This window comes from Platichthys flesus, chromosome 12 (genome assembly GCF_949316205.1).
Source record: "Platichthys flesus chromosome 12, fPlaFle2.1, whole genome shotgun sequence".
NCBI classification, from domain to species: domain Eukaryota; kingdom Metazoa; phylum Chordata; class Actinopteri; order Pleuronectiformes; family Pleuronectidae; genus Platichthys; species Platichthys flesus.
In genome coordinates, this window is record NC_084956.1 from 2,078,416 (window position 1) to 2,094,089 (window position 15,674).

The 15,674-nt window shown below is 45.6% G+C and overlaps 1 protein-coding gene across 1 annotated transcript in view; it reads right to left on the reverse strand.

The window, feature by feature from the left end:
- Positions 1-1,209: 1,209 nt before the first annotated feature.
- The window catches only part of LOC133966547 (cadherin-11-like), a 72,330-nt gene continuing 57,865 nt past the window's right edge, over positions 1,210-15,674 (reverse strand). Inside the window, 11 exon segments of the mRNA XM_062401529.1 lie at positions 1,210-4,067; positions 4,342-4,493; positions 5,549-5,800; positions 7,141-7,258; positions 7,505-7,626; positions 9,640-9,776; positions 10,256-10,395; positions 10,614-10,727; positions 15,328-15,342; positions 15,344-15,437; positions 15,439-15,514. Of these exon segments, the coding sequence (XP_062257513.1) occupies positions 3,702-4,067; positions 4,342-4,493; positions 5,549-5,800; positions 7,141-7,258; positions 7,505-7,626; positions 9,640-9,776; positions 10,256-10,395; positions 10,614-10,727; positions 15,328-15,342; positions 15,344-15,437; positions 15,439-15,514 (1,586 nt within the window). The 3' untranslated portion in view covers positions 1,210-3,701.

Sequence of the window (15,674 nt, forward strand, 5' to 3'; positions counted from 1 at the left end):
CGTCCTTTTTCTGATTGATTCTCCGTCGATCGCCCTCCCAGTCTCTCCTCCCTTCCTCCCAGTGGGATGCCTCCGGAGCAGATTCAGTCAGGTGCAGAAGTTCACCTCCCCTCCCTCTCTCCCTCCCCCTCTCCTGCCTCCCCCTCTCCTGCCTCCCCCTCGCTCCTCCGCGGTGGGACCAAGCCGACCAGAAGCACGAAAGTTCAAGTATTTATTTTTCTCTCCTTCCCCGTTGATCTTTGTTCCTCTTGTTATTTACTCTCCCCTTCTTTTCCACGTCAGATATTATCTGCTCTTCCCTTCTCTCCATGTTGAACTATAACAAACAGCTGGATTCCATTATCGTGCTCTTTGTTGTTCCGTGCTGCAGAGACACACTCACCTTCTGGGTGGATCACAAAGTGGCTGCAGCCGAGAGAGGAGAAGTGACACAACACATACTGTCGAGGGAAATAACAATAAAGCAATTGTTGGATATCAGTTAAATGCTGTGTTATGAAAGGAACTGAAGTCAGATCAGAGATTCTCACATCTTCTCCATAGTAGAATAATAAAAGTATAGAATCACAAAGCATCTTGGCCCCAATGCTCTTTACCACAGAGAAGAATGCATCCGACAAAACAATAATCAATATTTTAAATGAAACAACCCCCCATTAAAATGTCAGAATCATTTTATAAAACATGATAATTGACAAAAGTCACATTAATACACTTTGCTTCACTTCTTCTCCTTGTGTTGTTCCTCTTAGGTGCGGCCTGACCTTTCTCTGTGTTGCTTCCTGAGGAGACACTCAGAGACATTGTGTGTCTGTGTGCATGTGTGTGCGTGTGTGTGTGTGTTTTCACCCGTGCATGGCCTTTCTTAGTGATTGTGGTAAATGAATACTGTGCTGTCTTTACAAAGGTGTGTTTGTGAAATCTGCCGATGGCTTGAATATTTAACTGATCACAGAGAAACACAAAGCCGGAATAATTTGTCCTTGTTTCACTTGCAGCCACACAGTCGAGAAATAAGCCTGGAATACACTGTGTGTGTCTGTCTGTGTGTGTTTGTGTGTGTCCACAGGAGGCCTATCAACATGAAGCATGACATAAAATGGTCAAACTAACCAAAAGCAGTCAGGTTTCGGGGGGGGGGTATCTGTCACATCTATCAAAGGGAAATTCATCCCTAACACAAAGTTCACTCCAACACACATTTTAATGTCATTTTATAAAAAGAGCATTTATTTCAAAGTTTTTTTTTCGCTTCGGAGATAGAAGCACATAGTAAAGCAACAGTACAATGTTCAGAAAATATAAGTGTGATGCTGTAACATTTTTTAATCTTATCTTTCTTAACATGTTTTTGTTGTAATACTGGAATATTCTGCATGTATACTAAAATAAGAACTTTTAAAATTGTACAAATCGGTACCATAAAACTTGACAGAGAATAGAAACGAGGCGTTCTCTCGCTGCAACAAACACAGATCGCTCGTTTTCCCTCTGGAACCGGGAGAAAGAACGACAAAGATGGAAAACAGAAAAGAAACAAAAAGAATAAAAAGAAAGAGGTTGTAAACCAAAGCTGAGATTTAACTTTTCTTTTCTTCTTCAACTTTACATGTGAGCTGCGAAAAGTTAAACGTGATTTGTTCCTGTGTAGCTGCAGCCAAAGAAAGGACAATTACTGTCATAATAATGATAATAATAATAATAAAAAACAGCAATAATAATAATCATAATAATATAATAACATTTAAAAAAAAAGAGATTGAACGAGAACCTTCGTGCTCAAACAGGATGTTCTGGTTTCGGCCCCTTCTGGTTCGTGGCTCCAACAAAACACACTTTGTGTAATATTTTCAGATTTGCACATTCTATGTTCAAAGAGCAACACGTGTTGATACAACAGATGTCGCTACGAAACATTGTCGGTGTTCGGAAAACAAACACAACGCACATTTTCTTGGACGCCTCATTGACTGGTAGAAACAGAACATTCTATATTCTCAAGGTCCAGTGTGTAAGGTTTAGGTCAAAATGGATCCATCTGCAGAACTGGAATATAAAATAATCCTAGAAGTGTTTAATCATCTAAATTGTACGAATTGTTATTTTCTCTACCCTAGAATGGGCCCTTTACATTTAAATACTTTATATTTACATCGGGAGCGAACCCGCCATGTTTTTTTTACAGTAGCCCAAACTGGACAAACTAAACCTTTTGAGTTTCTACAACATCTGAAGCTACCACAGGTTGTCTCTCTGGAAGGGGGAGGGTGAGGCGAGTGGTGTTCAGCTGCAACACGCAACTTCACCACTAGGTGTCACTAAATCCTACACACTGAACCTTTAAGAGTGCACGAGGTGCAAGCCGGATCCTCAGAGTGATTTACCACATGTCTGCACGTTGCTCTGTACATACCTAGCATGGAGAATAGTTTGCGTTCTGAATATACTTTTCAAGTTACAAAAAGAAAAACGGAAAAGAAGATTAAAAACGGAGAATGCACTGCGTTTGCAAGAGTGTCCATTAAGTTTAAGGCGATTTTTAGAGCTCACAGGTTTTTACTCATTGTGATTGATCAGCATTGGTGGACTCCGAATGAGCGTGTGATCATTCATCGGTGGACTTGGTAATGGGAAGTGATCGTTGATGGGAGGGGACACGGGGGGGCGTGTACTGGGGGACGGGGAGGACGGGGCGTCACGTCTTCTCTTCAGTGAAGAATGAAAACAAAGAATCATCCGTGGTTTTGAAATTGAATCTGTGTGTAGCTTGTCTCTTTTAGGGGGGGAGTACAAAAAACAGGTACGTGAGGAGCATTGTCGTAGATACTCGTTTGTCTGTGTGTAGCTACTGAAGTTAGCGGTCTCTATTGTTCCTCCTGTTGTGTTTACCCCTGGAGTTGTTGTTTATTTATTATAAGGCCACCATACTGTGAGGACGCTGAGAGCATCTTCAAAGTATCAACAACCCAGAGTCTGTCACGCTGTCGAAATCACAGTACCTGCTGAATTCTGCACACAACACAACAACACGTCGGGACAGGAAAGCATTTTGTTTGAGCCTACACAAAGGTACCTTTCATTCCTTTCCCATTAAAACAGGCAGTTGCTGGATCCATCTCTGACTTTCTCTTTTAATTTGCTTTATCTCTCGCTTCCTCTCTTTTTCTAGCGCGTCGTTTACATACATGACAAAGAGAGCTACCATGTGACCTGTTAAGACCACTCAGGAACCTGCTAAGGGACTAAAATCTCTTCGGAGGAAGGAGGCGAATCCAGTCCACAAAAGTATCTAGGAACTCGATTAAACATTTTTGCTATAAGCAAGTCATTTTTGATCATACAGCAACATTGTTTTCTCCCAGCGATTTACTTACAGACAGACAAATGGTGATATAACAAATCTCCCAGCCCTACAATGCTCAAGTCTGTAGAAATAGAGAGAAGGAAAGAGATATAGGAAGGTAAAGGAGGGAACCGGGGGGGGGGGAGGTTGGAGTCCAAGCGGTCATTATTTGTCCGTCAGCAAATCGTCTTGGAGGACCGAGGAGGTGCCGGGGAATGAAGGGCTGTTAACGTTGGTTGGTGTGAACGGATCAGTCGGTAACAACCGGCCACCGGGGAAGTGTTATGCCTCAGTTAGCGAATCCTCATGGGATCAGGGAATCGAAAATCGGGGGGGCGTCCACTCAGTGAGACCACTGTTAAGAGTCTTCACCGTCATCGGCATCGTCAATGGAGCCTTCTTTGGTCCCGTACAAATCCGCCAGCTTCCTGAACCTCGGCCCCCAACTCTGCAGGTAGTCATAATCCAAGTCCGACTCTGTGGTGACCGACTCCAGGGAACTCAATGAACCAGCCAATGATCCTCTGCCTTCGTAGCCGTAGATCTGAATGGAGTCGTAGGGGGGGGCGGTGGGGTCGCAGTCGGCCTCTGCGATCCGAGTCTTGATGAAGTCGTCCACGTCGACGCTGTTGGCTCCGGTGTGGCCGAGGCCGGGCCTGATGGGATACTGCAGCTCCGGTTTGATGTCCTTCCTGGGCAGGAAACCATTTGCACCATCTGGGTTCTGAGGAAGACAGGAAATAAAAGAGAGAGCCTTTGCTTTAGAATCCATCACTCAGATAAGGATGTGAAAGGAGGAAGTCAGGAGGAGACAGCTGAGTGAATTGTGTGTTTATTCACAGGAAGATGATCCGTCTCAGTCCAAAGAAAAAGAAACTTAATGTTGAATAGAAGTGAGGGTTGTATGAGCATTTAAACTGACGGATACAAGTGGAATAACGACAGCATTTAGAAACAGTGGGATTCTTATCACCCCCCCCCCCCCCTCCTCCTCGTACCTGCAGTGTGGCGATGTCGAAAGCCTCCGTGTCCTCCTCGCCGCCGCCCTCGTCATCGTAGGTGATGATGTTCTCCCTGATGTCCTCCTCCTCAAACACTATCAATGGCTCCTTCTTCTGACGCCTCAGTGCCACAAACAACACCACGATAGCTGCCAGGGAGAGACGCACAATTACAAAACTGCTCTGCTAAAGAGATTACACAACAATCCTCACACGATCTTTGTGGAAAAAGTAGAAAAGGCGAGCGTTAGATAATTAGTATGCACCGTGGGAGATGGTGTAATTAGACCTTGGACGGTGTAATTAATCTAATCATAGTGCCACACACACACACATGCTACTTTAATTGCAGGGGGTTATCAACATTTCGGCTTTTTAAAGAGTTGTCAGTTGTGTCGTCCTCACAGTGAAAGTGTAAACTCGCACACTGAGAACAGGGAGGCAGAGAACTGCGATGTGGGTAAACCAGTGGGCTGAGGGAGAACTTAAAGCTGGAGACACAATTAAGGACTTTGGAAAACAATTGTTGTTTTAGAGACTGTTGTGAGTCGTACACATTTTCAAGTCCAAACAGAAAACAAACAGACAACAGAAGCATTGTTGTTCCTCGTACAAAGCGCCCACACGGGGTGATGATGCTGAGGTGTGAAGGCGCTGTGGGACCGGCTGGGACGAGTGGGACCTCCGAGCTTAAGAAGAGGAGGTGAAGTGAGGAGCTGAGGACGTGGAGGTGGACAGCCAGGCTCAGTCACACCAGGTTTGACCTCATTGTGCAGATTGATGCTGCTGCAGGTGGGCGCTGATTATCTAGAGTGCGACTCGGGACAGAATCTTCTCTCTGAACCAGCTGTGTGTCCGAACCTGACCCAAAGCCCAATACAGTTTTAGCATTTTGCCCGAAACCACCCTGAAGGTTGGGGATCCACACTCTGGTGCTTGAAGTCCAAATTCTGTTTGCAAAACCGGTGGCACCAGCTAAAAGCAAACTGCAAAATATCCAAGTTGGAATAGTTTCCCCCTCACGATTGTCATAACTTCTTTATGGCAGTTAACTGGATTATCCAGGGCAAGACTTGATTGGTGGGTGGGTTTGGAACTGACAGCGACAGATGCGTAGTTGAACCAATTTAGCAGCAACCATGAAGTTTGACATCAAATCAGTGTAAATAGTTGGGAAGGCGAGTCGACCCTAACTTCAACTTACCGAGCAGGATGACGATACAGGCCAGGATAGCGATGAGCGCCCCGGTGCTGAGACCCGCGGGGAGGACGTAGGGCTCCACGTTGCAGGACAGGATTGTGTCTTTGCTGTCGCAGGAACACACCCGGATGGTCAGCGTGTTGGTGCTGCTCAGAGACGGCAGGCCGTTGTCGTTTATCTCGATGGGAAGGAAGTAAACGTCCTGGGTGAGACGGCTGAATCCTTTACGCAGCACATAGATACTGGCTGTGCTGTCTGAGGAGAGAGAGACACACGTTGGTCAGCACGGGAAGATCAGCAGGTGGATTCATGGAGACGTAAGTACACTACTAAAGAACAGTAAGAAACTTTTTAATACAGCAGCTCATCCATATTGTAATGGAAGCGTTAAGTTTTTAACTTTCTCAACCTTTAGCCTCAAATGAACAGAAAATCAAGCTTCCTGCAACTTGTAGAAAACAGAATCTCTGCAGCGTCTAGTGTCACCGATTTGCATTTTGCTTTCACATGTTGTTCACTGGCAGGTGTAGGTGTTGTTCTCCATGCATACATTTCAGAATTACACAGTCAGCGCCTACACAATGCAAAGAAACAGTGTGCACCACTGGCACTGGTAGAATAACACACAGGTGTGAGGAGGAGATGTGAGCAACACACAAACTGAACAAACTAAATATCTATTCATCTATCCATCCATCCATCCATCCAACTATCTATCTATCTATCTATCTATCTATCTATCTATCTATCTATCTATCTATCTATCCATCCATCCAACTATCTATCTATCTATCTATCTATCTATCTATCTATCTATCTATCTATCTATCTATCTATCTATCTATCTATCTATCTATCTATCTATCTATCTAGCCATCCATCCATCCATCCATCCATCCATCCATCCATCCATCCATCCATCCATCCATCCATCCATCCATCTATCTATCTATCTATCTATCTATCCATCATCCTATCGTATATCTGTGACAAACAGGGATTCAAGTTCGACCCCTGATCTTTTTGTCCAGCACTCTGGGAAACCCCCTTTAAATCCTGCACTTTCCTCCATGTTGATACATCTCAGCTCAACACAGTTTACTTTCACACGTTTGTCTTCAGCTCCTGTTCTTTGTTCTTTCTTTTTACAGCCTCTTGTTCTCTTTCTCTCTCCCTCTCCGTTGCCTTTTCCTCATTTCCTTTTCTTTAACCCCCCCCCCTCCCCGCACTTATAAACCGTGATTCAATCAGGTGCCCCCCTAAGATATATGTACAGACGGACAGGGACCCCGGCGCAATTAATGCAGCCTGCAGGACGTGTGCGTGTGTCTGTGTGTGTCTGTGTGTGTCTGTGTGAGCGAGAGCCTCCGAGCACCTGCTGCTTCCTACAAGCTCCTCTAAGCCTCCATCTGGTCGTGCTTTGATCTAATCTGAGTGAGAACGAAGGGCGAGGGAGAGAGAGAGGGAGACCAGAGACCAGACACGTGGAGATCTGCTGAGGAGACGCTGGGAAACCCAAAGTAAGGGAAGAGAAGCAGGAGGCGACTGGGTGACTGGAAAAACTCTGGAAAATGTGGGTTTTAAAGGTTGTGTACCTCGGTTGTCTTTCAGGGAGAAGTTGTGGTTGTGTGCGACTTCGGGAGCGAGGCTGAACGTGAAGTGTTGCCTGTGAACCATCTCGTCTTTGTCCACAGCGCTGACTGTTTCAATCACCTGAAATCAAACACACACACGTCAACACAAATACAAACACACACACGTCAACACAAAAACACACGTATAGAAAACACATGCAGAAAATACTCATTGGAAAAAGGGAAGTTAATGTAAATCAATGGCTCTCGGTAAAGATTAGGTTTGTTTATCATCATCCATCAAAGTAAAAGTGTGTTCAGATATTCCCACACACACACACACATACACACACACACACACACACACACACACACACAAACGTACCTTCCCAGGTGCCACCGTTTCACACATGAGGACCTCGTTGTTGGTTGCGAACTCTGGGGAGTTGTCGTTCACATCCTTCACTTTGATGTTAACACGCACTTTTGTGTCTTGGTGGTGGCCTCCTAAACACACACACACACACACAGACACACAAACAGAGTATAAGTCAGAATCATCAACATTCAGCTTCCTGAGTGCTTGTTGTTTCTGCTGATCCACATTCGGCGCCGGCTGAACAACAAGCTGACTGAATATTTGTTTTCAGAGAGATTGGCTGTCAATCACTCTCCTCTCAGACATTTTCTTTTTTATTTGCTAAATTAAAGACGTGAGTTTTTAGAGACTTCTGGATTTGCAGTCAGACAGTCTGCCCTCAGAGTTGAAAGAGAGCAGAGTATTTTTCTATCTGTCCATCGGTCTAAAAAAGAAGAAGAAGAAGAAGAAGAAGAAGAAGAAGAAGAAGAAGAAGAAGAAAAGAAGAAGAAGAAGAAGAAGAAGAAGAAGAAGGAGAAGAAGAAGAATTACACTCTCCATCGTCTGCTTTCTGCATATTTGCAATTCTAGTCCGTATGATTTTTCCACTACCCTGTCATTAGTAGACATTTATTTAGCTTCCCAGGGCTTGTTGGTGGTTAGCGTAGCCTTCAGTGGGCCTCGCTCTGTGGGCGGCGAGCCCGGTTCCATCTGGCCGTCTGGCGTCGAGCGCGCCACAGGGAAACCACGCGGCGCTCCGCTAGTTCGAGCCCCGACCACAGAATACCAGGGTGGGGCCACTGTGGCTCGCTGGCTGGAGGGTTTGTTGGGGCTGGAGCCGGGGGAAAGAACGCTCCGGAGGGACTGTGGGTCAACTGGCATTCCCCTCTTTTATCCCCCCCCCCTCTCGGGTGTATAGTTAGCCTGAGTGTTCGTGGTGGTGCTGGGCAGCGACAGCGTTCCAGTTGGGCCTCAACTGCAGCTTTTCATGACATCAAGGACTTTTCTGTCCTGAGCCTCTGACTCATAAACTGTTTAATTAAAGTGAGGAGTCTAATAAAGTAGAAATGTTGGTGGTGTCTCCACAGCTGTTTGTGCTTTTCTCTCGTTCTGTCAGATTTTCTCTCTGGTCGCTTTTTCCCCTGATGCATCATGGTCCGAGTCATGAACGCAGCAGAGACTGAGGCGCTCTCTCACCGCGCTGATGACGTGCGTTCACCCGGGTGTCACATTTCAACCGCTGCCTAACGAAGCCGATAAAAACCAGTTTCTACCACAGAGTCAATCGACCACGGAGTGAATGCAGATCTGGATTTTTTTAGACGAGTGTAAAAGGAGCTAAATCAACACAAACTCACTGTGAAGTCTATTAAATAATTCACAGATTCTGCTTGAATTTACCTGCAGACTCTGGGATAACAACACAATGATGTGCTGACCAGATCCAAGCAGCCAGCAGGAATCAGGCTTTTAGTGGACAGCAAAGTCCTCCGAGTCAATCCCTCCTGATTTAAGCTGAATAAATTATGAGTAAACCAGGACGTTGCACAGCTCTTCACTGACATTCATTGCAAAAAAATGCAAACCTCCTTCTCACCCTGGAGGCCGACAGAGCAGCTCGAGTCAACTTAGAGTCGGCTGCACAATATGTGGTGGAGTTTACAGAATTACAGGTTTAGCTCTGGATGCCAGCGAATGTACAGCCGGGTTCCTATATGTGGGAAATGTTCCATCTGTTCGTTTCTCTCACTATCCCACAGCAGCACATCGACTGTAGAAGGTTTCATCTACACACAACCGCACAACGGCCGTGATCGCACACGAGGAGACAGGAGCTCTTTAACACACTTGTTCTCCTCGAGCGGCTGAAACTTCGGAAGATTTGTCCCGACAGCCTCACAGCCACCGAGTCACTTTACATCCCCGTGCACTTGGTTTGAGTCTGAGCTCCAAACCACGATGCTGATTAGAAGTGTGTGTTTGTAGGTTGTGTCTGAGACAAAGAGCGACTTAGGGACACACACATTTAGATTCAGTCTCAATTCTCCTTAACATGTTACTTCATTGTCTACATCGGTATTTTTGCTTCCTATTCATGAAATTCCTATCTAGATTTGTGTGTCTGTGGTTGTGTGTCTGCACTTGTGTGTGTGCACTCGTACCGATCTCTGTTGCAGACACAGAGATGTTGTGCCAGGCCTGTGCTTCTCTGTCCAGCGGCCTGGTCGTGGTGATCCTACCGTCTTCTGCGTTCACGTTGAAGAACTGCTCGACGTCCGTGTAGCGAGGGATCATGTACCTGCACAGACACAAACACACAAACACATCACACAGAATTATTTTGAATACATGATTGTGTTGTTATTCATGAGATAGATGATGTGTTGAAAGAAAAAGAGGTGAGGCGTTAACTTTATTCTTCCTGTGTCTGGAGACTCAGGTTAAACTTTGTTGAAAGACCCAGTGATTTGTTTTGAACTGGTTGTGTCTTTGTCGTCCCAGTTTGCATCCGCAGCCTTTTGAACACGTCTTCATGTGTAATCTGTGTTTCTGCATAAAAACCACGAGTTTGAATCCGAGCTCCCCCCCACTCATGTTGTTTGTTCAGTGTAGCTGAAGGAATACCAATTAGCAGTTATTGTTTTGGCAGGGTTCCATGAGACTGTGTGTGGGGAATCCAAATTCTCTCAAAGCTAGGAGCCTGACTCCGTGGATGTGTGTGTGTGTGTGTGTGTGTGTGTGTGTCCTTGTGTGTGTGTGTGTCTTTTTGTGTGTTACCTGACAGGGTTGTTGGCAACGTCAGTGTCTTTGGCGTGGACTCGTCCCACCACGGTGCCTTCGGGCGCGTTCTCTTCCACCTCAAAGGTGTAACTGGGAGCCACAAACACAGGAGGCTCATCTGCATCCTCCACTGATATCTACACACACACACACACACACACACACATACAGAAGTGTTAAAACGCCTTGTGATGTTTGTGTAGCCGCACTCATAAACACATACAAGCTGTTTATTATGCCATCACAAGTTTGCATATTCTTGCACATGCACTTTTCTTTTCACATGCATATATCGTCACACACACACACACACACACACACACACACGTATGAATGTAACACTTCCAACACGTACCTTTATTGTTGCTTCATCCTTATAAGGCCCCCAGGCGAGGTACTGAGGGTCAATATAGGTGTTGGCTCCCTCCACCTTCAACGTGTACAACCTTTTAGTTTCATAGTCCACCATCTAAAAGAGAGAGAGAAAGGGGGGGGGGGGGTACAAGTCAGTATGATCAACATCCCTCCCTGTGTGATCAAATATTAACTCTCATCACAAACACAATGGGATATTGTCTGTTTTTTTTTTTGCTGTGAATGTGAGGCAGCTTTTTTCTATCCACTGCAGAGGTTGTGTGTGAGCGGTGCTGTACCCCCGTCTTCTGCTAGGGGGAGCTGTGGCTACATGAATGACTGCAGGGCTACCATCAGCTGTATTCAGCAGTCTGACTGTCACTGCTATGACCGACCAACACAACCTGGAGGAACACAAACACTGACGTGGTGCAACACAACCCTGAGTGAGTCTGGAGCACGTTTGAGCGTTTGGGACCAGACGTGATGGAAGTAGAGGTCAGAGCTGAGGGTCACAAGGTCGTGTCATTTACATCCATTAAGAGTTTCATTGTTTAGTTTTTAATTCATTACAATTCCCTGTTATGGATTTTCAATGTGTAAAACCGCAGGACTCCTGAATTGAGCCGAGCTTTTAACCTTCTCTACAGTTTATTGCGAGGAAACCATTAACTTCTATCGGCCTTGATTTTGAATTGACTCGTGTGTTTGCTGTGAAGATGCCAGAACCCCAAATCCTCTTCATCACATTTCCATTCCGTCCCCCTGTGATCACAAAGCGATGATCCTCGGCCAAATCTTATGAATATTCCTCTCTCTCCTCATTTCTCCTCTCATGTACAGGGTGCGGGGGAAACCTGAGAGTCACCAGAGGCCCTGCCACTCGTCACAGAACAGCTGTAACACCAAGGAGATGGTCTCCGCTGTGACTCGTGTGTTTTCTGACAGCACCTGGCAGCGACTCATCGCCCATAATCACCGTCTATAACTCTCGTTTGGGGATAATTGCTGTGTTATTAACCCAGATAATAAACCACTTTCCCCCCACCACCATTTTTTTCCAGCTGCCACAGGGGCGTTGAACTGGCATAATCCCAGGAGCAGGCTTAATCTTTTCATCTCGGGGCTACCATCACTTAATGGAATCCCAGTGGGAGGAGAGGCGGCTCGTGTGTGAAGCTACACAACAGATTCATGAGGTTGACACAACAGATTCACCAGAGATTCCCAGTGATTACGATGGTCACACACACGAACCGCTCCATAGATTAAGAACCTGGCGCTGCTGTGCCATGAGGTGTCACATCTTAAAACGTTAATCTCAGGTTATCCATAAAAGGATCTAATCCCAGGTGTTGGCCAGATTATCACGTCATGGTTTCGTTTCCCCGGGATGCCGGGGGTTCCATCCCCTGCAGGTGACGCATCTGACAGCAGCCCCCCCGTCGCTCTCTAATCTGATTCAGAGCTGATTTCAGGTAAAGGACTTAATACCAGAGCGGCGTTCCCTCTCTCACCAGGTTGTTGCTCTCTCGCTCAGTCACAGCCGACTCGCTGGCGTTTTCACGATGGCAGGTTCGATGCTAACAGAAGAGATGTGACCCAGTTCTTTCATTTTCCTCTTTGCGTTACGCTGCCTCTGTCTCCGGGTCTCTCTCTCTCCGTCTCCTTTGCCCTCTCTCTCTCTCTCTCCGTCTCCTTTGCCCTCTCTCTCTCTCGCCCTGACACACACACACTCTCTCTCTCATACACACGTTCTCACAGTGCTCCTTAATATTCTGTGGACTGCTTTCGTCAGGACACAGTTGAAAGAGAATAGCTGATTAAAGCTCATCCTTGTGTGTGTGTGTGTGTTTGTGTGTGTGTGTGTGTGTGTTTGTGTAGGTGTGTGTGAGAGAGGAAGATTGAGATAATAGACATTAGCAAAGGCTACTCCCCATGCTAATTTGAAAGTGTGTTTAGGTGTGCGAGTGTGTGTGTGCGTCCCTGTGTATGTGTGTTGCGTGTGTTTGGCTTTTGCGCGGCACTGCAGCCTTCAGGGTGCAAAAGGTGTTGATTTCCCCAGAGAGGCATTAAGACACAATGATCACACACACATACACACACATTCATGCAAATAAATAGACACACATCAGGATGCAACAATCACATTGAGTGGAGCAAATGTGGGGCGACACTGTGTGTGTGTATGTGTGTGTGTCTCGTGTTTATAAAATCAGCTTCTAATTATACTTCCTTCTGACTTCTCACTGCAATTTAAACACGTTTACTTCAATTAAAGTTGTTTTAATTTGAAAACCTAAGTGGTCTTCAAACTTAAACAAAGTTAATGAAACATAGTGTTTAATTGTTGATTGAGTTTGTGGAGCTGAATTATTTGCAAATTAGAAGAATTACACTTGTGAAACTATTAATTTCTATATTTTTATAAACACACAATTCTATTCAATTCGCTAAATGATAAAAATATCAACTAATTTCATGAAAATAAAACTTTCCAGAAACAGTAAAGTGGGATCGACTGGGATCAGCTTCTATACGCGACTTCCTTCTGATGTGGTTGCATGTGTGCGAGTGTGTGTCTGTGCACCAGACTGTTTTTACAGTGAGGTCACAGTCCTGGCTAGTTTTACCTCTATTGAGTTTAACACAACGAGTGTGTGTCTGTTAACAGGCACAGTTTTCTTCCTTTGACTGGAGGAAAAACTCTCACACACACAGACACACACAGACACACAAACTGCCTCCTGTAATGAGTCCGTCTGATTGGTCCGTCTTGTCCTGCTCATCAGTCAATTTAATCAGATGTCTTCTTTGTGGTTTCTTCCTTTTAAATCTCCACAGTTTAACTGGTCTCATGTGGTTTTGCACTGGACACTCATGTAGTTTACCAGTGCTGCTAAATCTCTCGATTAAGTGCCTTGCTCAAGGGTTCTCAAAAGTTTGTAATACTTCCTTGCTCAGTCCCAGTGGCACCAGTGAGGAAAAGAGCCCCCCTAACCCTACCCAGTCTTAACACCATCTTTATCTCCACGTTGAGGCCGACTGCTCGTCCCAGTGACGTCACTGCCTCTGGACAGGAAACACAACTCACCACAACTCCCATCGTACTTTTAAATTACACACTGGAACGCCAAGTCTGAATAAAGAGGAGGGTTTGTTAATCTGAGGGTAAAGAGTTATCACCTCTGTGCAATCGTGTGAGAGTTGAGTTTGAACTCTGACAAATGCAAAACTCAGAATTCAGAAGAAGAAGAATTTGACTTTCTTTTAGATGTTTGTGTTTATCGCTCTATTTTTTCCTTGATGGTTTTAAATTAAATAATTTAGGGGAGAAAGGCAGGAAACCACAACTCACTGAAAGATTCACTGCATAATCCTGACCTGCAGCCACACAAACAACAGTGTGTGTGTGTGTGTCTGTGTGCGTGTGTGTGTGTGTGTGTGTATGTGAGACTAAGGGACTGTCTGTGTATTTGAGAGAATATGAGTGTGTGTGCAATAGAGAGACATGGAGGGTGAGAAAAAAGGATTGTGTGTGCTGAGCTGGATCACTGAAAGCTGTGGTTATAGAGTGTGTGTGTATATGTGTGCGTGTGTGTGTGTGTGTGTGTGTGTGTGTGTGTGTGTGTCTGTGTGTGTGTGTGTGTCTGTGTGTGTGAGTTATAGTCACAGTGCAGATGATGAGCTCTCTGGCCTAAGGAAGCATGGAAGTTAATGCACTCTCACTCTCACATGAAAGTCGGTGTTCATATCCAACACAATGTGGAACCATGATCCCCCCCCCCCCCCCCCCTTACCGCTGCACGTCGTCCTTTCTGGACACAGACGTAAATCTTGGCTGCCGGAGAGAGACTCACACTAAACTGCTTTGTGCGTCGAAAAAAAAGTGCCGTCTCCTCTACATTTGTGTTGCAGGCGACCTGAGGAGCGGGTCGATGACACACACGTAGTTTCCCTTAGAGCTCGTGGAGGCAGCCACTATCGGAGAAACACTTATTCTGACCAATGTTCTTAACCCACAAAGTGACACAACTAATTCAATGTTCTCTGTCCTGGTTTCTCTGACGAGCAGAGGAACAACAACCACCGCTGCTCTCTCTCTTTCCATTGTGAGCCTTGTTTTCATCAGGTTTTACTGATACACAATATGCGTTGGTCAAGAGAGGTGCAATTATAAAACTATTTACAAAAAGAAGAGTATAGCTCATGAAATCAAACATCAGAAGTCTCGTACACGTTTTCTAGTTCACAGTCCTTCGACAGCCCCTCCAGATGATCTCAGGAGAATACCCAGAGTTCAGTGCGTGTGTGAAAACCTCTCTAGTGATGATGAACCTTCTGATTGTGTAGTGACTCTCGGCCTAACGGAGCTGTTCAGTGTGTTACAGCTCATTGTTTAGCTTCTGGTTCATTCACACCATCCTGAGAGTTGTGTTCTATCTAGATCTACTTTCGGCTAAATCCCACCAACTGCACAACAAACAGCAGCTACACATAGTTTTCAATGAGCTGGACTTTGTGTTAACGTAGTGTAACATTTCATTTTAATTCCAAATAGTCGGATATTTCCTCAGGAGCTAAACAGAGAGGGAATATTGGGCTTAATATTCAGAAATCATGAGTCCAAATGAATGCTAATGTGTCTGTGCTCCTGCTGCAGGTGTACATAGTGAAGTGTGAACATGTTTGTCGTATTAACTTGTCGTTCTTACCTTCTTCAGTTTGACCCACAGCCTCTCTGGTCTCGGAGTCGGTGCTCAGCTCAAACATGCTCATCCCGTCTCCGTCCACCAGGCGGTAGTTCACAAGGCCGTTGTCCCGAGGTCGGGGTCGTTGCCTTCAGCCGTCCCACCTCCTCTCCGGGGACTTTGTCCTCCGACACGGACATGGCATACACACCTGGGAGGAGGAGGAGGAGGAGGAAGAGGAAAGGAAGAGGGTTAGACTCCTCAGACGCTCTTTGGAGAATCGCTGGCCGGCTGCCACCGTGTTTACTGTCTGAGGCAGGGTCAGTTTTCTGGAGGGCAGAGCAGGATTAACATGAACTATACCATCTGTC